This window comes from Sinohyriopsis cumingii, chromosome 17, assembly GCF_028554795.1.
Source record: "Sinohyriopsis cumingii isolate HCF-2022 chromosome 17, ASM2855479v2, whole genome shotgun sequence".
Lineage (NCBI taxonomy): Eukaryota > Metazoa > Mollusca > Bivalvia > Unionida > Unionidae > Sinohyriopsis > Sinohyriopsis cumingii.
Window position 1 is genome coordinate 77591551 of NC_142977.1, and position 27892 is coordinate 77619442.

The following is a 27892-nucleotide window of genomic DNA, read 5'->3' on the forward strand; positions in this document are numbered from 1 at the left end:
TGTCTCTAACAAGGAATACAAGACTGTAATGAAACCTGCTGCTTTCTCCATGGGTTATTGTAGACTTTAACTCGTTCAATTTTACCCTTTAGGTGTAAGCAGTTGTTCTGAATTTTCTGGAGGTTAGTTTTACGTCTTTTGAATGTGATAATAATCTTCGCGAGCTATTGAATGACTATTGATCTTGTGGCAGAAGCTGGATCAGGTTCACTCGTGTCATCTTCAAAATCACTGACATGCATTTGGGCGAACACTTCATTTTAAGCTCAACGCGACACCAAAATTCGTTGTTTCTTAGCTTCTTATCTTGGTTTCTCGTTGGACCAGTGTGATTGAGTCATCTTGATTCCAAACGTTTTACTAAGATTATTGTTATGTATATTTAATTTAATTTAATTGTTTTTTTGTTAGTTTTAATTTTTTAAATTCCATTATAAACTATTGTAATGTAACTTTATTTACTTTTAATTTTTTAAATTCCATTATAAACTATTGTAATGAAACTTTATTTACTGGAATAGAGTTCAGTTCTGACAGATTTTTTAAATTTTTGACTTAAACTTTATAGAAACATTTCATCTAATGCTGACCTAGTGATAGTTTGTAGTAAGTAATTCTTTCTCAGAGTAAGATTCATATAGTGGCTTCGAGTACGTGACAAATAACATGAAGCAATTGTTACAAACTCTGGTTTTTCCGGAGGACTGACCCACATCCAGGCATCTGTTTTGCGTTGTAGTTAGATTTATTACTGATGTATTGAGAAATAATAGCTATTCTTGCCTTAACACTTGAGAAGTTAAAGTGTTTGATGTTGTGACCAGTTTTGGGCTAATTATTTTGTTCTCTTCAATTTAATTTGATTTAAAGTTTGTTACCCTTGAAATACTAGTGCTCTAAATTAATTTTTGGACAAAGACACTTATCAAAATTTATACAGAATTAAAATTGGAATATTATTTTCTGTGATTCAACAAAAAACTGTTGATACATAAGTACGACGCTGATCACAACACACGTCATCAACTTCCATTTAGGATTTCATCAGGACTCGAACTAAATTTTGATAGGACTTTTTACTAATAGGACTTCTATTTTTTAATTCTTTGATTAATTTTGGATTTGATTCATAAAACCGCAAGTTTTTTTCTTCTCATTTTAACTTGTTTTCCTAAGGATATAAATTATTTGTTACATTTTACAAAGCTTGTTGCCTTCACTTTGTTCTTGTTACGTTTTGTAAGAGACAAAACATGTAGCAAAGAAAATTGGCTTGCTCGTCCCTGGAATATATGAATTTTGGCTAAAATATTTCAGAAAACTTTGATTTTTGAAATTTAGATTCCCCATGTTTTTGATATTTGTTAAATCCCATGCATTATTTTTCATTTTTGAAATCTTTAGTGAAATCAACATGCTTTTTTACAATGTCATCAAAAGTGGAAATCTCTCATTCAAATCTTACCCAGGAACAGTTAGACATTTTGAAAAAGGTGAAATGATTCAACTTGCCAGAAAATATGATCTATCTGAGGCAAAAATATTTGTTGCCAACAGATCTTGGCATATACGGTTCATAATGTGCCAGCAGATTGCATTATTCAATGCCCAGTCAGTCGGACCACCGGAAAAGCGCACAGAAATAGTTAATTTTATCAATGACCAGAATATTAACCTATTTTTCCTGACAGAAACATGGCTAAAAACATCAGGCGATGAGCCAAGTGTGCGGATCTAACACCCACTGGTTACTCCATCAAGTCATTCCCCCGTAATTCTCGCGAAGGTGGAATTGCTGTCATCAAAAAGAACACCATGATAAAACGTCTTAACCACAATTTCGACCACACATTGTTTGAACTAGTACAAACCACACTCACACTGGAGCAAAGGTCAGTCCATATTTTCTGCCTATACCGCCCTCCTCCTAGTAGAAAAGACAAGCTGGCTGACTCTCTCTTTTTGGAGCAGTTTCCAAATCTCCTGGACTATGGAAATTCGATAGGTGGCAACCTGGCTATTCTTGGAGATTTCAACTTTCGCTCTGTCACGGAAACCCAAATACATCAAAACTCATAGATTCCATTAATGTTTTCAACCTCAAACAGTTAGCCAACCTACCCTTAAACACGGTCACATTTTAGACTGGATTCTTCATAGACTTGATGATAACATTCTACGGTCCTCCCTGGTATACCATGACCTTGCATCAGATCACCTCTGCATTATATGCCATTTTGACGTATCAGTCCCTAACCCTCCACCTTTATCTGCTACTAAGAGAAACCTCCGTATGATAAATAGAACCAAACTAATGCACGACATCCAAGCTAACTTAACAACTTGCTTACCTCCTACCGCAGAACAACTCAGTAACTGCCTGCGTTCACTGCTTGACAAACATGCACCAGCTACCAAGTACAGAGTATCAATTCAAAAGTGTTCTCAATGGTACAGCAGTGTTAGGGACCAGCTTCACACTGCTAAAAGAGACCGCCGTAAAGCTGAGAGGCTTTGGCTTTCCACCATTTGGATTTGGCATTCATAAGCAAATCTATGAAGCCTCTAAAAAGAATGTCACAAATATAGTCAATGCAGCGAAATCAGCCCACTACACTACTAAGATGATGGAAAGTTCCAGCTGCAAAGAGCTTCGTGATTACTAATAAGCTAATGTCAAGGAACAAATCTACACCACTTCCAACTACCTTCTCTCCAGTCAACCTTCCGGACATGTTTGCAAATTTCTTCCGTGACAAAGTACAAACCATTAGAGATAAGCTTGACACCACAATTTCAATTGACTCATCGTCACCATACAGTTGGGATACAGAATTTGAGCAGCAACCATTAGCAGCATCTGAACCTGTCTCTATGGATTTTGTACGTACAATCATGATGAAGAGTGCACCAAAGTCATGTGAACTTGATCCAGTTCCAACATCACTGCTGCTTGAGTGCTTAGATCCAGTATTGCCTTCACTAACTGATGTTATTAATACCACTCTCTCATCCGGGGAATTCCCATCATTTTTCAAAACTGCCATTGTAAAGCCTCTGCTGAAGAAACCAACACTAGACCATAACGATTTAAAGAACTACTGCCCAGTTTCTAATCTCCCATTCATATCAAAAATCTTAGAAAAGGTTGTTCTATTTCAGCTTGTATCTCATCTAAATTCAAACAGTCTTTTTAGCAATGTACAATCTGCATAACGCCCTTGCCACAGTACTGAAACTACTCTTCTAAAAGTAGTTAATGACATTCTCTCTGCGTTGGATACAGGAAAGATTACAGTCCTCACCCTCCTTGATTTGTCTGCAGCATTTGACACAATAGACCATGATATATTATTTCACCATCTCCAGCATGTATTTGGCATTCATGATACAGCCTTACTGTGGTTCAAGTCCTACTTGGTCAACAGGACACAAATTGTATCTGCAAATGGAATGCACTCCAGCCCAGTTGATCTATGTTGTGGTGTTCCACAGGGGGTCTGTTCTTGGACCTGTTCTCTTCATTCTGTACACTCAGTCACTCTCAAGTGTCATAGATCATCATCCAGTGTCTCACCAATTGTATGCTGATGACACTCAAATATACAAATCTAGCCACCAAACTGAAGTTGATGCTACCATCCAAGGTGTAGAGAGATGCATTTCTGATGTGAAATCATGGATGACATGTAACAAGCTGCAGATGAATGATGACAAAACTGAGGCCATTCTGATCACAACACAAAGACTTTCTCATTCACATCCTTTACCTCAAACAATAAATATCAGCAGCACCAACATTAAATTCACACAATCAGTACGCAACCTAGGTGTTACTCTGGACAGTACTTTCACACTGCACCAACATGTCACGAACATATGCAAGGCTGCATATCTTGAGCTGAGACACATCAGCTCAATTCGCAAATATCTTTCAGCTGATGCCACTAAAACACTTGTGTGTTCATTAGTACTTTCAAGACTCGACTATTGTAACTCAATTCTGTCTGGTTCATCTCAATATCTACTCCAGAGACTTCAAAAAGTTCGAAACACAACTGCTCGGATCATACTTAGAGTACCACGATCAGAGCACACCTCCCCGCTGCTCTGTACCCTAAAATGGCTATCCATTCGATCCAGAATCAAACACAAAATTTGTTCTCTGTGCAACGTTTCACTGTCGGACTCTAGTCCAACATACCTATCCGACCTCACCCATGTGTACACAACAGCAAGATACTTATGCTCCTCTTCTGACAATCGTATACTCATTATTCCCACTATGAAAACAAAGTCATATGGACAGCGTTCTTTTGCATACCTGGGCCCAGCAATGTGGAATGAATTGCCCACTGAACTTAGACACAAAGACACAGTGATCACATTCAAGAGGGCTCTCAAAAACTCACTTATTTCGACTGCAAGAACAAACTTAAAGACCTAATAATGTTTCCTACCTTAAATATTCTTAGCATGTTTTTTAATGTTTTCTAATTTCATGGTGTTTGTTTTTGTAATCATATCATTATATGTTTTTTATCTTATAGGTGTTGTCTAATGTTGTAAAGCGCTTAGAGCTTCTAAAGATTAGGTGCTATACAAAGTCCTCATTATTATTATTATTATTATTATTATTATCTGGGCATACATTGCTTAAAATGTGCTAACAGATCTTGGCATACACTGTTCAAAATGTGCTAACAGATCTTCTCCTACACTGTTCAAAATGCACCAACAGATCTTGGCATACACTGTTCTAAATGTGCCAAGAGATCTTGGCACACACTGTTCATAATGTGCCAGCAGATCTGGACATACACTGTTCATAATGTGTCAGCAGATCTGGGTTTAAACTGTTCATTCTTATTACAAGATTAAATGAACAGTAATGACCTTGATCTGCTGGCACATTTTATTATATGATTTTGAAGTTTGGTGTTTTAAATTGTTACCTGCTATCTTTGTTACAAAAGCATTATAGATCAATCACCAACACACACAAGGGCATTGTAAGATTCAAACAGCTCAACTGATGCCTTATCAACAGTTTACCAAGTCAGAGCATGCAATTTCTGCTTGAGTTTGTAATATACATACTAGTCAAGTGATGGAATGTATTTTTCATCTCTCTGTTCATCAGTCCATCTGCCAATTCCCTCCTTTGGTCTGTCTAATTATTCTTTAAATGAAAGTATAAAGGCTACAATTTACAGAGAAAAAATAATAAAACTAATTTTTCCAAATGTTTAATGTTTAACTTTTTTTATTTTATTTTAATGAAGTTCATCAAATGAAGTTATGTAAGCATTTTATCTAATGAAAAGAAAACACATCTCTCCTTGTATATTTTTCTGTTCTTTTCTTAAATTTAAAAAAAAATAATTTCTATCTCATTTCTATTAAGGCAAAAGACTATTGAATACTGAAATGTCAGATAATAAAACAGTTGCATACTTTTGATTTCAGTTGCTACTGTGAATTCTCATCCACCTGTCCTCCATGTTATTTTCACCACAGCATATAGTCATTGTTTTTCGGGTTTAGTAAACCATCCAACAACCTCATCCAAAGTCAATAATTGTACAAGATGATGACAAATCTGTAACTAAGCTATCTACAATTGTGTTCAAAATACAATATCACATTTCTATGATACAATGCTGAAATGATTCAATCAAAATCTTATAAATTTATCTCACAGTTGGGTTGATCTCATGATCTTGAATAACGTTTTGTAAAGGATAAACAAAACTATTTCTCACATTATCTGACAGAACAAAGGTATATTTCAACCACAAAAAATATGAGTGAAATGAAGTAAACATTGATAACCTGTATTTATGATATTCACAAAATTGGGAATAAATACATTGATGTAATAAGGTATGTAAAATCTGTTTTTTTAACTTAACAATGGCAAGTCATCCTAAGTCAGACCAATGATTGCTGAGAGAAAGTGGTCTGAATTTGAAGGTGGTCATATTTCCTATGTGCAAAGGTCACTTACTATAAAGCCCGTTATACTGCTGCTCCTCCTTTACCATAGAAATGGCCATAAATCTCATTATATGTGTCAAATTTTATTTAAGCATTGCTATAATTGTTTAATTATTTCACTTTACTGTTAAGTTTTTGACAGAGGAGAACTAATTATAAAGTGGTTTCACATCACTGAATCCACCATTTGTCTGTTTTAAAAGCATTATCCAGATAAAACCCTTTGGAACATCTCCAATTATATGGTTCCATGTCTTATAACATGAACCACTTTTGGGCTCCATTGAAGTGTTGTCATCAAGGAACACTGTAAATGGAACTTACTAGAACATTCCCTAACAATAAGGTTCCCTGTTATATAAAATTGACCACTTTCAGGCTCACGTGAACACTGGTGTAAAGAGAGAACACTGTCAATGGAGTTATTAGAACACTCCCTAAGAATAAGAATCCCTGTCATATAACATTGGCTACTTTCAGGCTCACATTAACACTGTTGTAAAGAGAGGACACTGTCAATGGGAGTTGCAATATTCTGTTGCTGATGGAGAGGGTCTAAATGCTTAACAGTTGCAAAAACAGGTTTTGCTCTGTTTCCTCATAAATCATCACAAATGATACTCTTGGCTCACTGTTGCAGATTTTCAAAGACATGGAATTTAGAAGCTGTATGCTAATAAGTCCAAGGCATGAAAAATGTTCACCTCAGAGTCATCCATGATATAAACATCTGCCAGGCCTGAAGTGGCATGACAAATATCAATAGTTTTTCAGCTGCACAACTTATCAGTTGAGAATTGTTTCAAACTCATCTGGCATTCCACAATCTGTTACAGCCATGAGGTCCAGCCTGATGCTCTGAAAATGAGAAGTATTACAAATGCATTCTAAGATAGTTGGATGATTGAATCATCAAGGAAATGAAGAAAACTCCACCTACTTATCTGCATACATGTTCCTTTAAAAATTGCCTTTTTTAAAAACATTTAGTGATTGACAAGTTGCATAATGTTCACGAAAAATATATAGAATATTTTGCAGTTTCAATGATTTGAAAATGTATTTCTGTAGTCAATTCTACCTAGATGTCCTACTAGGTTGGGCAAACTAATGTCTGGTCACTAAAATACTACTAGCCCAAAATCGCCAAGCACAGTAATGAATTGTAATTTGTGTAATGTGATGGATCAACAGCTGCTACCAGCTGCCACTGGGTCAAATCTTTGAATAAAATCCTGTTAATTTCATAAATGTTACATAAATTCATTTTAAATAAATCTGCATGGTAATTATAGATGATACAATGTGAAAATAGTCTGTATCTAATGTAACCAATTCATGCTCTTTTTGGATGCAAATGTAGCTCATCCAATCGTATAAGTGTTGTGCAGAATTAACTGCCTAAGCTTATAATGATGTATCCAAAGTATGAACACAATCCATAAAAAGGTTAGGAAATATACACAAATGAATTAAAAAAATTTAAACTAAAACCTGAAAGCAAATTTTCTATGACTTACTTTGACACAAAGGTTAAATGGGTGAACATGTGTGTTGCAGAAAGGGGTGAGCAATTATGTTGCAGAAAGGTTGCACAAGTATAATGGAGAACAGGGTGACCAAGTATGTTGCAGAAAGGGGTGAGCAAGTGTGTTGCAGAATGAATTGTCAAATCTTTATATTGATTCATCCAAAGTATAAAGAAAATTCATCAAGGGTTTAGGAAATATAAGCAATGAAAAAACTGTACATTTTCTACATAATTTAAAACTATGGACAAAAGGGCAAGTAAGTGTGTTGCTGAATGAATTGTCCAAGCTTCATGATGATTCATACCTAGTATGAAGAAACTTCATTGAAGTGTTTAGGCAGTATATGACTAACACCTCAAGGCAGTATAAGACTAACACATCAAGGCAGTTTAAGACTACCACATCAAGGCAGTATAAGACTAACACATCAAGGCAGTATAAGACTAACACATCAAGGCAGTATAAGACTACCACATCAAGGCAGTATAGGACTAACACCTCAAGGCAGTATAAGACTAACACATCAAGGCAGTATAGGACTAACACCTCAAGGCAGTATAAGACTAACACATCAAGGCAGTATAGGACTAACACCTCAAGGCAGTATAAGACTAACACATCAAGGCAGTATAGGACTAACACATCAAGGCAGTTAAAGACTAACACATCAAGGCAGTATAAGACTAACACCTCAAGGCAGTATAAGACTAACACATCAAGGCAGTATACGACTAACATCTCAAGGCAGTGTAAGACTAACACATCAAGGCAGTTTAAGACTAACACATCAAGGCAGTATACGACTAACACCTCAAGGCAGTATAAGACTAACACATCAAGGCAGTATACGACTAACACCTCAAGGCAGTATAAGACTAACACCTCAAGGCAGTATAAGACTAACACCTCAAGGCAGTATAGGACTACCACATCAAGGCAGTATAAGACTAACACATCAAGGCAGTATAAGACTAACACATCAAGGCAGTATAGGACTAACACCTCAAGGCAGTATAAGACTAACACATCAAGGCAGTATAGGACTAACACCTCAAGGCAGTATAAGACTAACACATCAAGGCAGTATAGGACTAACACCTCAAGGCAGTATAAGACTAACACATCAAGGCAGTATAGGACTAACACATCAAGGCAGTTAAAGACTAACACATCAAGGCAGTATAAGACTAACACCTCAAGGCAGTATAAGACTAACACATCAAGGCAGTATACGACTAACACCTCAAGGCAGTGTAAGACTAACACATCAAGGCAGTTTAAGACTAACACATCAAGGCAGTATACGACTAACACCTCAAGGCAGTATAAGACTAACACATCAAGGCAGTATACGACTAACACCTCAAGGCAGTATAAGACTAACACCTCAAGGCAGTATAAGACTAACACCTCAAGGCAGTATAAGACTAACACCTCAAGGCAGTATAGGACTAACACCTCAAGGCAGTATAGGACTAACACATCAAGGCAGTATAGGACTAACACCTCAAGGCAGTATAAGACTAACAACTCAAGGCAGTATAGGACTAACAACTCAAGGCAGTATAGGACTAACACCTCAAGGTAGTATAGGACTAACACCTCAAGGCAGTATAAGACTAACACCTCAAGGTGGTATAAGACTAACACCTCAAGGCAGTTTAAGACTAACACCTCAAGGCAGTATAAGACTAACACCTCAAGGCAGTATAAGACTAACACCTCAAGGCAGTATAAGACTAACACCTCAAGGCAGTATAGGACTAACACCTCAAAGCAGTATAAGACTAACACCTCAAGGCAGTATAAGACTAACACCTCAAGGCAGTTTAAGACTAACACCTCAAAGCAGTATAGGACTAACATCTCAAGCACATTTTCTATGATTGTGATCTTGCCTTAAGTTCAAGGTTTTAAACAGGTGTGTTACAGAATAAATTTCATTTGCTTTGTAATAACCTATCCAAGCTGGAAGCAAACCCATTAAGGGTTTATGATATATAAGCAAAGGAAATAACTTTAACCAAAACCCAAACACAAATTTTCTATAACTGTGACCTTAAACCCATGGTCAAATAGGCAAACATGTGTGTTGTTGAATGAATTGTATTTTGTTCATAATAACTGATCCAAAATATGTAGAAAATCATAATGATTCATGCCAAGTATGATGAGAATATATCAAGAGGTAGGAGAAATTGAAGTAAATGACAAGATTTTAGCAGAAACCTTCAAATAAATATTCTATGACTGTGACCTTCATAACAAAGTAAAAGTTGCAAACAAGTATGAAATCAATTGTCTTAACTTTGCGATGATTCATGTTAAATATGATGATAATCTATTGAAGGGTCTGTGAAAAATATGCAAGTAAAACCTTTAACCTAAACTGTAACAAACTTTTGACAAAATATCTGCTGGCAATACAGTAAATAGACCATCTTGTCTGTCTACCCACTAATGTAGGCTCAACAAATATGTAGCCAGTCTGCAGAAGAATCAAGGTCACAGAGATGCATCTGTCAACAAGGTAGGATTAACAAAAATGTGACCAGTCTGCACACCAATCAAGGTCATATAGATGCATCTGCCAACAATGTAGGATTAACAAAAAGGTTACATGTCTGCAGAAGAATCCAGGCCACAGAGACAAATTGTAGCTAACAGATAGAAGGATCCCAGATGACACAGAGCTTTAAATTTTATGCATAAAGACCCTAAGATAGAATAATGCATATAGGAAATGTCTTCAAAAATATTGCCAAAAGAGGTCTTTAACAATTCAGAGACTTGCATTTTTTTAAATACATCAAAATTGGCCTTTGTGAACACCAAACGGTCTGTATCAAGGATACCTGTCAATAATGGATAACTATTTTATTCCCTTGAATGTTCCTTATAGACTAGCTTCAATAAATTATCAATACAAGTACTGTAAAATATACCACAAGCTTAAGTACCATACAAATCTAGTATCCAGCAGCCAAAATAAGTTCAAATAACTACTGCATCACAAATTTATGTTTTTGTGCCATTTCCTAACAATAGCCATTCCAGTCATGCAGAAAGATTTGCATATTCACAGCCCTGTTTATCCGTAAATCAGATGCAGGTCTCTGTATAATAACATCAGAAGAAAAATTATAGATATGACTTTTATGGATTCATGGTGTCCAGACAATATAGCAATGAACTGTGTGCAGTAGAAAAAAAAAGGCCTTTCATACAGGTAGAATTTATTCTAAAATTTCATTTTTGGAACCTAGAAAATGCAACTGTTTAATAGATGTGACTTCTCAGGCATATTCAACTTTATATGAAAGCTATACCTGTTTCTTTTCCAATCTGGATAGAGTGGGCTTAATCATTTTGATTATTTCCCTGTACTCGCTGTGATGTCTCTCCATTTTGACATGGAATGCCTTCAGGCACAACCTGCCAATAACAAATTCAGGCTTTTTTGTTATTCAACTCTTAATGGTTTGTAAAAGTTTATTTCTTCAAGTTCATATTTATTTGGTACAAAGTATTAAACACTGTGTAGATTATAATCAAAAGATAAATAAACATAGTAAATTCTATTTAAAGTCAAATGAAATATCAGATATTACAAATAATATCGCTTTTTCCCTTCCAGATTCTTTCAAGAACCTTTTTTTTTAACCATGGTTATAAAGAATATCTGAATATAACACTATGATATTTTGTAACCCTGGAGCTTTTGTTACATAAGTGTAATCTTTTAGTAATGGTGTTACTGTATGAATTCTTCCCCATAGGGATGAACTTTTTATGGCTACTTTACTTTGCCAATTATCTGAGCCAGAACAATATACAAATACCCAGTTTATTTTTATCTTTAAAAATATTCCCATAACTGACAAAAAATATCATTACATTCACCAATTTTGTTTACATCAAGCTACTATCATAAACATAATAATCATTTCACATTTTTCTGCCCTTCCCCCAAAAACGTATTGCACTTATTGATTTTGTTTCCTGGGCAAAATGTAAAACTCACCTGATCCTTGTCCCAAATGATGAACTAAAAAAAAAGCTTGATATAATATAAGTGCTGTAATGAAGATGCCATGCCTACAGACTAGGATTGCTGATCTACAAGGGTACAGTATTCCCTCATTATAATGATACCCTTGAGACCCATAGAGTATACTCTCTTATAATGAGATGCATTAAAATGAAGTACATGATACAGTACTCCCTCTATATAGCACATTCCATGGGAGATATAGATCATAGTCCCTTATAGTGAAACTGCATTATAATAAAGTATATGATATAGTACTCTCACATTATAACAATGGGGCCCCGAGTGGCCGAGTGGTCTAAAGCACTCTCCGTTACGGATCACTGCCATCTCATCTCTGTCTGCGTGGGTTCAAGACTCGGATTCAGCTAATGTGGGTATGTGAGAAAGCTTGCCAGTAGCTTCTCCTGGGTCGGTGGTTCTTTCCGGGTTTTCCCGGGTTTTTCCTCCATCATTAATACTGGCCACCATGTATAGCCTATAGTGTGCTGAAAAATGGCATTAAACCCAACAACAACAACATTATAACAACAATCCATGAGACCCATACAGTATACTCCTTATAGTGAGACCACTTTTATAATGAACACATGATAGCATACTCCTTATAATGCCGTCTATAGAAGCCATATATAATACTCCCTTACAGTTACTGCCTTATAAAAAAGTATATCATACAGAATTCCCTCTTTATAACACTGTCCTTGGGAGCCACAGAGCATACTCCCTTATACTGAGATCATTTTTTTACAATGAGGGAAATATAATTTAAATGCCACTTAATAAAATGGGATCCATGACTTGCCTTATAGTGACAAAGTGCTATGCATTATTTGACAGCAAAATCAGTATATAGTGTATTACAAAAGATAGTAGACTACATGTTTACTTATGCATTTTACATGTCATTTCAAGCACAAATTATAAAAGATCACTTACCACAGAATTTCACTTTTACACAAAATGAATTCACTCTTCATGTCCTTTTAACGAGAAGTTAAAACTTAAAAATATGCCTGTTTTATATTACAATGGGCTAAAATTACAAAAGGTAGAAAACGTATTCACATCATAAAAAGCATTTTAACAGAATGACTTACAAAATGTATGTTTTAGTGTCAACATTATTAATACAACATTCAAAATATATCTAGGCATGTAAAACTTTAATGATCTAAGCACAAAAAATGTCTGAGTCGTTAGGCATGCGTTACATGCATTCTGAACAAGAATACTACCAATGACATGGAATACACCTGTCTTGTGACCTTTTGTCTACCAATGACCTTGACCCTTCAGCTCATGACTTGATTACTACATGACAAAGTGTTGACCTGGGTAAAGTGCCATAAATGTCTGTAGAGGTTAAATAATGACACCGTGGATAAGGAACCAGACCAATTATGTGACCTTGACCATAAGACAGGAGATATGACTATGAATATGCACATATGCAAAGTATGCAAAATCTCTCCAGATGTTACAAAGTTATGTGTCAGACTGGCAAATATTAACTGATGGACAGAAAACACAATAACATACTACATTCAACTTAAAGGGAAAATCTGGTCAAAAGGTGTAATGCATACTCAGTTGATATTTTGTTTATTATATCTGCAAAACTGGAATACTTATAAAAAGCATCCTTTAATTTCTTAAATTGGCCATTTTCTTGTGAATGGTGCTGTGTAATTGGTGAGTCTCCATTGTCTAGTGAACTCTACCCAATCCTTGTGTAAGCAGGGCAAGAGTCAGAACATGTGTCACCAAGTGTATACTAGTACCTCATGTAGGTGTTAGTTATCTCACTGCATTTTGCCTACAATCATTCAGAAACAAAGTCAATCACATACTGTACAGGATTAAGATGATACAAGTTAACCCTGTCAAATGAAAAATTCTGTCCTTGACAAATCCATTGACTGAGTTTTGTAGCAGCAGAGAGGGTGAACAGACCAATTTTGGAAGCATCCAAAAACCAAAATAAGCCTTCCTACGAACGATCGAAAAATAAAAAAGCGTCGACAGATATTAAAAAAAAGCATCGATGTTACTGAGAAAATCTCACCGGGGTTTGTCTAATTAATATTACTTCATTGTCGTTGGTGATTTTTTTCTATTTTATTATGTACGCGTTTTATGCAATTACGTCTTCGCGAGGTCTCACCCTCTCTGCTGCTATAATTAAATCATTATGTTATATTAAAATGTTATATTAAAATAATGGTACATCCGGAATCTCATACTGCAAGGATAGCTCGAGAACGATTAGAAGCAATCAAAAAATTTCTTCCTGTCAGAGACTCATTTAGAAAAAACTTGCAAGCGCAGCAACAATCACAAGTTGAGTATGAAGAAGACACTAAAAAACTGTTTAAACCCGTCACTGCAGCTACTAAGAAAGCTGCAGAGGTTGTTGAAAAAACTATATGGGGAGATATTGAGGAGGAAGATGAGAAGAGGAAAAAGGGTATTTTTCCAGTATTAGAACAAACTGCAGTGCAGACTGAAAAAATAGCAAGAAGAACCAAACAAACAAAAAAGATTTTACGAGATCTTCCAACTGATATAGCTGCAGCTCAACCTCCACCTGTTGGTGAAAATATTGGAAAACTTCGTACTGAAGTCGCCGATGTAAGAAAAGAACTTGCACCTGAACCCGAACCAGTAGAAGAAAACTTAGAATTGATTGCAAGATTTAGGAAAGGGGTTGTCAAAGATATTAGAAATACTACAAGAGAAAAATTACCTGAAACAATATTATTTGGTATATTTAATAAATCTAATATTTTAAAATCCCGTCATGAAAAAGCAAGTGATGATAATCTTATTAAATGGATATATCGCGTATATAGAAACAAAAAACAAGCTAGAGGTCCAGAATACAAAAATCTTGATAAAGAAGTAAAAAGACTTTATAGAGAGAAAATAAAACAAGAACAACTCTCCCAGCAGGAACCTTCATATCAACTTCCTCCACCTCTGCAACAAATAGAACAACAACAATCTTCTTCACCGCAGAAAGAGATGATGTTGAAACCATCTAGAGAGAAAAGGAAACAGATGGCAAAAGAAATGAAGCAAAAAGTAGAAGAAGAATGGAAGCAAAGAGAAGAAATATTCAGAGATATAGAAACTAAACAACGGGAGAAATTACGTTCACTGGGTAAAGAAAGAGATCCTGGCGATGATTCTTTTGACGCTACTGGAAGTGGTCTTTCTTCCCTGAATACAGTGGGAAATAATTTTGTTTGTCCTAATATTATCCTCAATGATGTGTCACGGTTAGAAGTTCTCATAGGGGGAAAACATGCCAGAAATAACTCACCAGAAATAACCAATGAAGCAGCTGATATTTGTCGGCAATTATTTCAAGGTGGTATCATGGATATCAGTGTTTACCGAGAACTTATCGATGAACTTGTTGATGATTACAGTGACTAGTTGTTAGATAAATGGTAAATAAAATAAGATGATCATACATAATAATCATTGTAAATCCGTACAGGTCAGAGCGGTAAACTCACGATTACCAATCTATAGAGCAATTTACGGAGATGGACTTGGTGATGTTATTCAGGGATTATTTACAAGGTTAGCCCCAAAAGCAGCGCCTATTGCAAAACAATTATCAATGAAAGTTATTGATATTGTTCGTGAAAAAACTCCTGGAGCAATTGTCAATGTTGCTGGTAAGGTGTTCTCGGCGATCAAAGATAGACTAGCACGATTAATGCGACGAAGATCACAACCAGTAAAATTACCAAGTACTGAAATTCTGCCCGCAGACGTAATCAAGCTGCAAATCAAAAACTGGCAGCGTTAGCAGATCGGGGACTCAGTGAATCGGGAAATAATATTTCAAGTTTGATATCAGGAAGTGGAACTTCCCGAACGCGGTAATCAATGTGTTAGACGGAAATAATTATAATAAAATGTTCAAGCGCATATCCGACGAAGCATTTGATGTGGAAGCACCTGTCCTTAAATATGAATCGGTACGTGATTATCAGTTTTATTCTTATGATGCACGAACACCAGATCAACATGGAGGAAGAATTGAACTACAAGTTCATGACACAAGTAGATACTTTTTACCCACTGAGGCTTTTATTGAAGTAGAAGGGACAATTGTAAGAACAAACAATGCTAATTACGCAAATAAGGTAAAAAAATTGGTTTTGTCAACAACGGGATCATGGCATTATTTGATAGCGCCACATATATGATCGATGGAAAAAATATTTAATCAATTCAGAATAATGTGACGTTGCTACAACAATAATTGGTCTAGCAAGATATTCTGATGATTATACAAGATCAGCAGGTCCCACAATGATGTTTGTGAAAGATAATTCTGGTCACCCCAATGATGATCCGTATAATATAAGATGACCAAGAAATTTTGCCAATAACGCTGATGCTGATGTGTGGCCTGTAGTTCAAGGTTCTAATCCAGAAGCACGTAGAAATATGTTGCTAGCAGCCAATAGAAGTTTTTCATGTACAATTCCACTATCACATATTTTTGGATTTTGTAGAAATGTTAGAAAGGTTATTTTTGGAGCTAGACACACGGTTGTTCTTGTAAGAAAGGTTAATGACAGCGATGCTCTGAGGAGACCTGCTGGTGATGCTGGTAAAGTAGTATTATCGAAACTATCATTGTGGATGCCGGTAATGACTCCAACGATCGCAGAAGAACAAAAGTTGATTTCTTTCATGGACATTGGTGGTAAATCCTTGTTGTCAAGGTTAACAACAAGCACAGATAGTATGCAAACTGACGTTAACGGTCAGTTTATATGGCATATGGCATCACAACAAGGTGTTTCTGCATCATGGCATATTTTTATTGCGTTTCAGAACAATGATCGTTTAGGTAATCAAGAACATAATCATATGATATTTGACAAACTAGGTATCACAAATATTTCTTTACAGATAAACGGACAACAAGAACCAACAGAGAATATACAACTAAATTATGAACAAAATCATATAGGACGTGTATATCATCAATTGATGTCATTCATGGGACGTGATCAAAATGTTGATACTGGGTTGCAAATATCACAGCATGATTTCAAAACTTTGTATCCGATTTATTATTTTTCACTGGAGCATCTTGATCTATCAAAACAATCTGTCATTGATATACATCTTAAAGCAATGTTAAATACAGGTGGTGTTGATTATAGAGCAATCGCGGTTATACTCAGTGATAAAGCCATGTTACTTGAAGATGGTAGTGGTCGAATGAGAGTTGTTGATGCACCAGTGGAAAATCTTTAATCATTATTTGGAGCGTGGCAAGTATTTATCATAAAATGTCATATCATCACGTTAGTGTCAGTCTGACTCCTGGTCAGATTAAAAACCTTCAATCAAATTCAGCAAAAAACTGCGGAATGAAAATATCACTAAAGCGAGATTAGATCACGGGTGGTCAAAATAAACTATCATTATCAGAATGTCAACTTAAACATTTCAACGGCGCAAAACAATCAAAGACAGGCGTCAAACTTAATCTCTCTGCAGGTACGGTTAAAGACTCAATTAAAACAGGCGGTATTTTTCCACTTCTCGCGGCTATTCCAGCGTTAATAGCTGCTGCCGCTCCAGCTGTAGCAAAAGCAGCCGCATTAGGTGCTGTTGGAACCGCTGCTGGAATGGCTCTAAAGAAAGCAACAGGAAAGGGGTACAAAAAAAGGGACGCAGCCTAAGATTACCGGGATCTCGTTGGGGAAGAGGTCTGAGGCTTCCAGGATCACTTCGTTAGATGCTCCAGCATCAAATTTTGATTTACTTGATGCTGCTAAACGATTAAAAATAAAAAACTTCAGAGGTGTTTTTATGCGAAATCAATTACCAAAACAACCGAACAAACTCGAAACAGGTATCATTAACCTTGACTCGAATTCAGGACCTGGTACTCATTGGGTATCATACACGGTTGATCCATGTGGAATCGTTTATTTTGATTCAAACGGGTTAGCTCCACCCATTGAATTTATCAAGTATGTTGCACCACTTCATGCGCAAGTTTGGTATTCAATGCTACCCACACAAACAATGACAGATCCGCCAATATGTGGCCGTGAAGTAATTAATGTACTTAACGCTATATCAAAATCATCCAAACCACCACATAAAGTCATGCATGATTATACAAGCAACCAATTCGTTTTAAACAGATCTTAAAATATAATGGTTGATATTTACGATAGATCTTCTTCACGCGTTAAGAAAAAGTCCGATGACATTGATCTGTCAAAGTATGCGACTAAAGATGAACTCGCTGATATTATGAACCTGGCTGGAGTTGACCCAGATGAGGTTGCTATTTTTCAGGATCGACATGGTAAACTAAAAACCAGTAATATCAAAATGGAATGATATAATTCGACAAGTACTTGGTGCAGTTACGGATAACATCCCTGTGTTTACTGACAGCGGCAGAATCAGGGATTCAAGTATATCGTTTACAACCATCAGAGATCAAATTACAGCAAGTGTTGCTAATCACGTGAAAAATACCGGTGACACAATTACATGAGAACTCAGCATGAACGGGAATAAGATAGTAGTTTTAAGAGATCCAACATCCGTTGAAGATGCCGCAACAAAAAAATACGTTGACTTCAACTATGGCATCATTGACGGTAAATTATCCATGTTGCGGGCCAAGTATGACGTTCATGCAAATGCGTTTACAAATCTTCGCAGAAACTTTAGAAAAATTAATGAAACCGCAGAGGAATTTGTTGGTAATCCGTTGGCCGTTGACGTAAAACTCGTTGATATCAAGACGAACATTGACACGATCAAACAAACACAGCAAAACATCGTAGCGGGGATTCCTGAGATCGTTAATAAAACCAGTTTGATTAAAATTCCCAGCGGGGTTACTCCCGGACATATTACCAACATCGTATACACAGTATCATCGGGATTTGCAACATGGTCGCAGCAAAATAAAACTATCAATATACCGCAACAGTCACTGGTGTGTACAGGTTGTCTGTGTTTAGTGCTGCAAAATTTGAAATATTTACAATGTATCCATGGCGTCATTCAACTGATAAGTTTTCCGGGGTTGTATCTGTTGTATTAAATAGCGGAAACGAAGAAATATTTATTCTGGAAGCAGCTGATAAGAAATTAACCGCAACATCTTACTGGTGGTGTCTAGAATTTGTAGCTGAAACACCTCAATTGGTTACTGTATAAAATATGAGTATCTATATCGACGTTGCATCACAACATTATAGGTACAATCAAGCACGTGAATGGCAGGCAGCATTGAAAGATCGAGTCGAACAATACACAGTAAAAGTAAAGAAATATCGACGATGACTAGTTATCGTCGACGTAATCATTTATTCAGTATCTGCTGTTGTTGCTGGAAGTGGTGTGATATTATCAGCGGTGACAATGATGGCACCAGTAGCTGTAACTATTTGTATTTCAGCATCAACAATGATTGCAGGTGTGCTCAATATCATTGCAAAAAAAGTATGCACTTGCACGAATGAAAAATTATCCGATTACATGATAAGATTACATACAGCGACGGTCGCATACTCGAAGTTATCTTCGTTGTTATCAGCGAGTCTCAGTGATGGAATAATTTCTGATTTTGAGTTTTCAGAGATGATTAAAATATACAACTGCGCTGGTATTAAAGGTACGAGTATTAATAATGATAGAATTACTCCAGCAGATCGTGATGAACACAACCCCGCACAAGACCACGATGATCTCGGTAAGCTCGATTAATCCTGAATTTAGCATCAATTTTCCAACTGCGATTTGCGCGAATGAAATTGCACTAGCACAATTACGAGTATACCATAGTTGGCCAAATATCAGATCGAAATCATTTAATGGTACACAAGCAAATAATTCACTTGTATTTGCTAATAAAATCAAACCAGATGGAACACCTGACTGGGTTGTTGTTGGAATACCAACTGGTAGTTATGAGATCGAACAAATCAATGATGAATTTGCTCGTAGAATAAAATCAATAACCAGAAGAGAATCAAAAATATTGATTAATGTTCATGAGATGACGCTATCTTCTGTGGTTGAGATACACTCTCCTGATTATGCTGTAGATATTTATCAGTCCACGATAAGATCCGTACTAGGTTGGCCGGATGTTCCCCCGGTGCATGAAGGACCATCAGAACCAACGAGGGGTGATTTTACGTCGAAGAATAGTTTTCGTCATAATATTAAAATGAATTGGTTAGATTACATATAAGTAAAACCAGAGGTGAAAAGGGGAGAACTTTATTATGATCCAATAGCTCCTTTTTATAATCTTAATAAACGTGTTATTGCTTTGAATATTGATTCTATATTTTCTTCAATAAACTCAGACCATAAAATACAGTTAAATAACTTACGTGATAGTTTTTAGGAATATTTATTTGATTTGACATCTGCGCGCGATAATATCATTAGGTACATAGAAGTTTTAAATTATATAGTTAATTCTTCTGAAGTTATCTATAACAGAATTAGAGATATAGTTCTTAAGTCATCAAACGATTACAAAATATCCTTCGCAACCAAATACAAAATATCCAAAGCTGATATTGCAACGTTTAAGTTCCCTGATTATAATCCAGATAAATTAATAAAATCCCTCAATGATGTCATTGATAAGAACTTTCCTAAAATACTCGATGCATGGAGAAAAATAGTGCCACCACCAACTGTTCTTAGATATAATAATGATCCACACGGCGGCAGCAGACATGCATGTCCGGGAATTGTTAATATAACCTCAACGATCGCGGTTAATCTAGTTTGTGACGTGAGCGATGGTAGCTATCAAATAGATCTCGGAAAATCAAATCGGGCTCAACAAGGATACATTTTATACACGTTCACACCACAAGTTCCCCCTGGGGATTTGATCGTGCAAGAACCAACTAATCCTGTTTATCTGCGGTGTCATAATAATATGTTAACACGAATAAATTTTAAACTAACTGACCACATAGGACGATTAATTGACCTGCGTGGGGAGCAACTGATTGTCAATCTGTATGTGAAATCTTAAAATTTCTGTCGTAAGACTTTATCGTAGATTTTTCAGAAATATTGTAATTTATCAGAAAATATTTTTATTTATTCTGAAATATTTTATTTTATCAGAAATATTGTATTTATTCTGAAATATTGCATTTTATCAGAAATATTGCATTTTATCAGAAATATTGCATTTTATCAGAAATATTGTATTTATTCTGAAATATTGTATTTACTTTGAAATTGATATGGTGGTTGATACTCAAAATCATGCAAATCGATCAGTTTGTTAATTCTGATGGGTATTTAGGCACTCAAAATCATGCAAATCGATCAGTTTGTTAATTCTGATGGGTATTTAGGTACTCAAAATCGTGTAAATCGATCAGTTTTGCAAAAAATACTACAAAAAATATATATTTATTCTGAAATATTTTATCATGAAATATTTTTTTTGTTCTGAAATTGATATGGTGATTGGTACTTAAAATTAACAAAATCAATCAGATTTTATGAAAAATAAAATATTTCAGAATAAATATATAATATTTCAGAATGAATATATAATATTTCAGAATAAATATATAATATTTCAGAATAAATATAATATTTCAGAATGAATATATAATATTTCAGAATAAATATATAATATTTCAGAATAAATATAATATTTCAGAATAAATATAAAATATTTCAGAATAAATATAATGTTTCAGAATAAATAGAATATTCCAGAATAAATATATAATATTTCAGAATAAATATAATATTTCAGAATAAATATATAATATTTCAGAATAAATATATAATATTTCAGAATAAATATATAATATTACACGTGTTCGGTCGTTTCACCAACGAAGTTACTTTGGATCATTTCACCAGTAACGAGGTTACTCGCTAACATGATTTTTCTTAATTGTCTTATACGAGTACTAATCATTTTCTTTGCCTCGTATTCGTGGGATAACTCCGATCTAATTTTTTCTACTGCGGCAGAGAGAGAAACGAATTCCTTGATCTGATCATCTTTTACTGCTGCTAGTGACCGGAACATCGCCGCCTGAATTCATTTTATGAACTTGTATTCAGACAACAGTGTAAAACCACCATCATTTTTACGTTCTTGTAAGATTTCAAAATCAGAAATAATCTTTTCAGGATTCAGTTCATCAGATATATTAATACTGTCTTTTTCTAATTTTTTAATAGCAACAATTACATCACTGATATTTTCATAGTTCATTATTTAGTATATATATATTTAAAATAAAAAAATATCCCCTATGAACCTCTATTCGAGTCTTTTAGCAAGTTCAGGAAGGGGCACAGCACAACATCTATGATGAATATATACAATGAATGATAATCCCCTATGAACCTCTATTCGAGTCTTTTAGCAAGTTCAGGGATATATGAAATATATACAATGAATGATAATCCCCTATGAACCTCTATTCGAGTCTTTTAGCAAGTTCAGGAAGGGGCACAGCACAACATCTATGATGAATATATACAATGAATGATAATCCCCTATTAACCTCTATTCGAGTCTTTTAGCAAGTTCAGGGACATATGAAATATATACAATGAATGAAATCTTAATTAAGGACAGCACAACATTAACAATCCCCACATTGAACCTCTATTCGAGTCTTTTAGCAAGTTCATGGGTTATATGGAATATATACAATGAATGACATGAAATATATACAGTGAATGAAATCTTAATTAAGGACAGCACAACACGTAGTATTTATAATATATACAATGAATGAATGACATGAAATATATACAATGAATGAATGACAGTACAAACATATATGAAATATATACAATGAATATATACAATGAATGAATGACATGGAATATATACAATGAATGAATGACAAGGATGGCACAACATATATGGGGGGCCTTCTTTACGCTCAACAGATTTTGACACCCACCCATATAATCAGCCCATGGGTGATGCAAAACATGTATCTACCACCAGTGATGTGGTGGGTGGGTGTCTTTTTTCTGTTGAGTTTTGAGGCTTCAGGTGGAGCCCCCCAATTAATTATAAAAATCGCAAATATGTGTAAACCACTGATGGTTGTCAGTCATGGGATTCGATCCTGGGACCACGAGTATCACGGTCAGATATGTTATCAACTGAGCTATCGAATCATCTAACAATATATGTTTCAGAAATTATTATAACCACGGTTCTTGAATAGATTGTAAGGTATACATATTTCTGCATTAAAACAGCGGTTTCTGAATAGATTGTAAATATTTCTGTATTAAAACAGCGCTTTCTGAATAGATTGTAAATATTTCTGCATTAAAACAGTGGTTTCTGAATATATTGTAAATATATAAACAGCGTGTTCTGTCAAGACTTTCTCGTAACAGATTGTAAATATATAAACAGAGTGTTCTGCCTTGATGAAATATATTTACATACTACCACTGCATTATCAAACGTTTTTACCTACAGATCGGTTTATATATTTATGTATTATAACAGCGGTTTCTAAACAGATTGCAAATATATAAACTGTGTGTTCTGCCTCGATTTCTCGTAACAGATCTAAAAATAACTCCACTATATTATATGATGTAAAATACGTTTATTCTTCTATTTTGTAAGCTAAAAACCATAAATATCTTTCTTTGGTATAATTATTGATATTAATTATGACGCAGATGGTTAATTGACTAATTACGATCATAAAAGTCAGAAATCTACGGATAAATATATATTTAGAGAATAATCTCCCTTTCACATGAAAAAAAAAAAGAAGTAGTATAAAAGTGAGGCTTTTTGCCAAAAAGGATAAATAATTAAATAAATGGTTAATAAATATAATTTAGGTAGTGATGATAGTTTATCTCATTAACAATATTGGAACATGATTTTCTGTTTATATTTCTTGGAAAGAGTGGATCTGGTTATATTTTCCGTGACAAATTGTACTGAAGGTGGATTAATATTAAAATATTTCGTAGCTAAATTCATTGATTGAAATATAATTTCTTCGCCAGTTTCTATGTTTGTAGATTTTACCGCCCTCCTTCCGGTTGTTTTACATCTCCCAGTATTACCATGTGTATAATTCTCGCTGTGTAACAGCTCGAAGGTTGGATAAATAATTATTTTGAGGATTCCCATCAATATGCTCGATCACAAGACCGTCTTTGATCAACTCCTTGTGACATTCATACACGAATCGATGACAGAGTAAAGGTTTCTTCCCAGCAGTAAACAATAAATAACCATGATTATTAATATAACCAACTGGTACTTTCTTCTGACAATTTCTGATCATACCATCAATAGTTGATTCGTAGTTTGTTATTATAGGATGTGGGACAAATTCATTTTGCTCCAATATACAATAATATCATTTGTTTAAATCATAATTTGTCTGAAAACTTAGATAATCCTCCACGGATTTTATAGCGTTGTCGTTGACTCTGTCAGGGTCATTATTTTTTTTATCATAATATCTTTTAAGCTCTCTGTATCGTTTATCACCACGACACGCAACAACTGTGTTTTTCCTCGTATTCCAGCACCACATTGCAGACATGGTATTGGTCCTAAGCTTCCACGGTGAACATTTTGCAAGTGTTGTCCTCAGAATTCCTTTTTACAGGATTTATTATGACAAGTTAATAATCCGATCATCAACCATTTGCATTGAGACATTGTATATATAATGTTTTTTATTTAAATACTTGTCTGAAATATAATATGGATGAGTTTGAGAGATTATCCAGAATCAAGCCTTGGAAAACAAATAAATTCAACCTCGACAGGATATCTCCTGACGTGCCGATACGAGATCTGGTTGATCGGAAAAATAAAAGTTTGATCAATAAAATTCACGACGCCAAGAAAGAATTTCACGAAGATGGTGCATCTCATGTCTGGTCAACGTTCAAGATTATTTGCAATGACAAAGCCAAGGCAAAAGGTATCATTGATGCTACGATGAATGACAAAACAGCAGCAGCTATTATTGAGCAGCTCGATGATAGAAGTTATCTTTTCAGAATAAAATTTGTCATACTTGCAGAAACAGATAACTGGATTATCCGTGACAAATATGATCCTGTCCACGGTAATAAAAAAACTGTCATACTAAGTAGAAATTCCAAACCAGGTCTATTGACCGGTATTGACAAACCGTATTATGAGCAAGCGTATCCTGCAACAGCAGTTGTTTATGGAATCTATGTGATAAATGAAAAACCTAGCGTTGACAAACTGGCGCCGATGAAATTTTCAAAAATAAACTGTGTAGCCGAGCGAGTAATAGAACATTTTACAAATGCGGCCCGTGGAAACGGTTTAACAGATAAAAGACGTAAAATAATAAATGAGTGGGGCAAACGGTTAAAGATACCGGGGCGTCTATCAAATATGTCACTGAGTTAGGAAAACAATTAAAATTCCCAATAACCATAGCGACGATAACAGGAAAAATATTATATGAATCAAAATATAAATCAAAAGGAGCTTTGATCGAAATTATTGATCATAACACGCATGCATAGACTAGCGCAGTAACAGTGTTTCCATGAAATCGAACTGTTACATTTTATGATGATAACATGTTTGATTTTATTAACAAAATAAATAAAAACGATCCTGTGTCAGTGTGGTTATTTAAGAGCTCAGATGATGAAAAATATGATCAATTTGTGCGACCCAACGGTCAAATATATCGTAAAGAATCCCTTCATGAGGAAATGAAAAATCTTGCTCAGAAATATTCAGAACATATTGATGAGTTGCTCAGCAACTGTTTTACTGTTCCATCTGTTGCAGCTCATGTTGCAAGAGAAAAAAATTCATGGAAACCAACCCGAAATGAATTTCTTTCCGATATACAATCAAGTTGTGTCAAGTATGGCCACGGCGGATTGTGGAATACTAAATATAATTACAACGATATGATATCTGTTGATATGGTTGCGTGTTATCCAAGAAGTTTTCTCGGACACGGAGATTGTTCTAACTATTTTGCAAGGTTCGGTCATCCAACACATGAAATGACGCGAGTATCGATAAATGGACCATTGCCAGATTTTGATCTAACTGGATTTGCTTGTGTTGAATCATTCGAGTTTGCTATGGATCTTCATACGATATGTTATGTTTGGTTTGGTAGACATTTCTCAGAAAAACGCTGGGTACCAATAGTTTTATTACGATATATGCTTGATTGTGCGATATTGGTATCGTTCGTGGTTAGTGAGGCAATTATATCATATAAGAAACAAACCGAGGTTTGGTTACCACTGTGGGAAAATATCAGTCTCGATGAGGTCATTAAAGAATTTAGAGAAAAATGTCCTGATGCTTTCAAGGATGATATCATCAAAGATGCTCCTAGAATCCTCGAGATTAAACTCAATAATAGCGATAAAACAGTAAAGGATCTTGGAAGAAAAATAATAGGAAAGTTTACTCAAGGTGGAGCATATGATCATAAACAACGTCATGCACGATTAATACTGGATGATACCGAGTACGATTTTATAGTTGCTGATGCAGGAGCGAGAAATATATTTATAAACCGTGAGGATGTTTATTTATCAAATGAAACATGATTAGGTATGATTGTAAGCTATATGGACGGAGAATCGCCTCAGTATATGCATTTAAGATCATCGATGTTGGCCTACGTGAGCATAAACTTGCTATCTATGATAAATAAATTCCATGATACCGCAGTTAGGGTTGCAACGAATTCGTTCTACATCGATAAGAAATATGCAACGTTGTTGGATGATTTTACGGATGATGATGCACCATGGGGTTCATGGAGAATAAAGAAAGAAAATATACTTGATTATTCAGAATCAGCAGATGTTACGATCAAAGGTGATTATTATAAAAATCAACGATCAAATATATCATCGACAACTTCGTTGTTACCATCGGTATATGATCCAATAGCTAGATATAAAACGATATACATAAACGGACCTGGGGGCTCTGGTAAAACCACTCAAGCGATCAAACTATTTCAAAAATCAGATATGATCGTGCTGACACCTACACACAGACTCACGCGAGAGATGAAACAACGAGGAGGACAATCATGTACTTATCACAGCTTCTTCTGATGGAAGGGTGATACATGGACATCTTTAAGGATGGGCGAGAAATACATTCCAAGGATCATCATTTGGGATGAAATATGCACTGTGTCGTTGGAAACACTAAAAACATTTCTAGATTGGTTGTTAACAAGAAATACTGCTGTGATAATGTGCGGCGATCACGGTCAACCACCACTGTTTGTTGGACCATCTCCACATGGATGGCTAAAGAAATTTGTTGATTATTATGAAGAAATGAATGATGATCATAGAGCACTTGATGCAATGTTGAAACAGTTTAAAAAATTAATCAGACTACAACTGAATAAAATTCAATGTGAAGTAATGCGTGGAATAATTTCAGAAACATCCATGAACGACTTTTTACAAACATGGCGACCAACCGATTTAATAGTTGCAAGTAGAAAGATAATTCGTGATAAACTTCAACCGGAATTATTTCAGTTACAACGAGAAAAGTTCCCGACGCTGCCAGTTCCATTATGTTATCGACCAGCTGATACATGGCGGCAGAATATTGATGTTGATATACCAGGACAGACCGAGAAAAAGAATCTTGTGCTGAATGATATTGTCGCAGTTGATGTTATCGTTGTTGAAGATGCTCTACGTGCTGAAAAATCCCCGTGGACGCTAGGATATGCGATGACAATTCATTCATCTCAGGGATTAACTATCTCTGATACAGTTGTTTGGATTGTCGATGGTCATCAAATGGTCAAACTTAGTTTATCTCGTAGTGTCTCGAGTTAGAAAAATACCTCAATTGAGACGAATTGTCTTGGACGAGTCAGTGATTAGTGATGATATTGACGAATGTCAAAGTGATATAATAAGAAAAAAATTAGCTGGTTATAAACAATCTGATAAAAAAAATAATCGAGAATTTGATCTAGACACCGACGTTGTCATTGCGCTGAAACAACAACAGAATAATCATTGTGCAAGTTGTAATTGTATAATGTTATGGCGGTATCTGAAAAATGATCCAAGACAATTTACCATAGACAGAAAAAATAACAATCTTGGTCCTACACGAGAAAATACCATGTTGACCTGTCTTGAGTGTAATCGACGTAACGGAGCTAGTTAAGTGATCGCGGTGGTAATTGTGTATCCTCAGGAATTACTTGAA

The 27892-nt window shown here is 35.2% G+C and overlaps 1 protein-coding gene across 1 annotated transcript in view; it reads right to left on the bottom strand.

The window, feature by feature from the left end:
- Positions 1-5233: 5233 nt before the first annotated feature.
- LOC149779281 (uncharacterized) overlaps positions 5234-27892 on the bottom strand; it is a 151746-nt gene continuing 129087 nt past the window's right edge. The window contains exons 29-32 of the mRNA XM_089939880.1: positions 12523-12566; positions 11557-11580; positions 10862-10967; positions 5234-6858 (exon numbers count right to left, since the gene is read on the bottom strand). Of these exons, the coding sequence (XP_089796006.1) occupies positions 6787-6858; positions 10862-10967; positions 11557-11580; positions 12523-12566 (246 nt within the window). The 3' untranslated portion in view covers positions 5234-6786. The remainder of the gene's footprint in view (positions 6859-10861; positions 10968-11556; positions 11581-12522; positions 12567-27892) is intronic.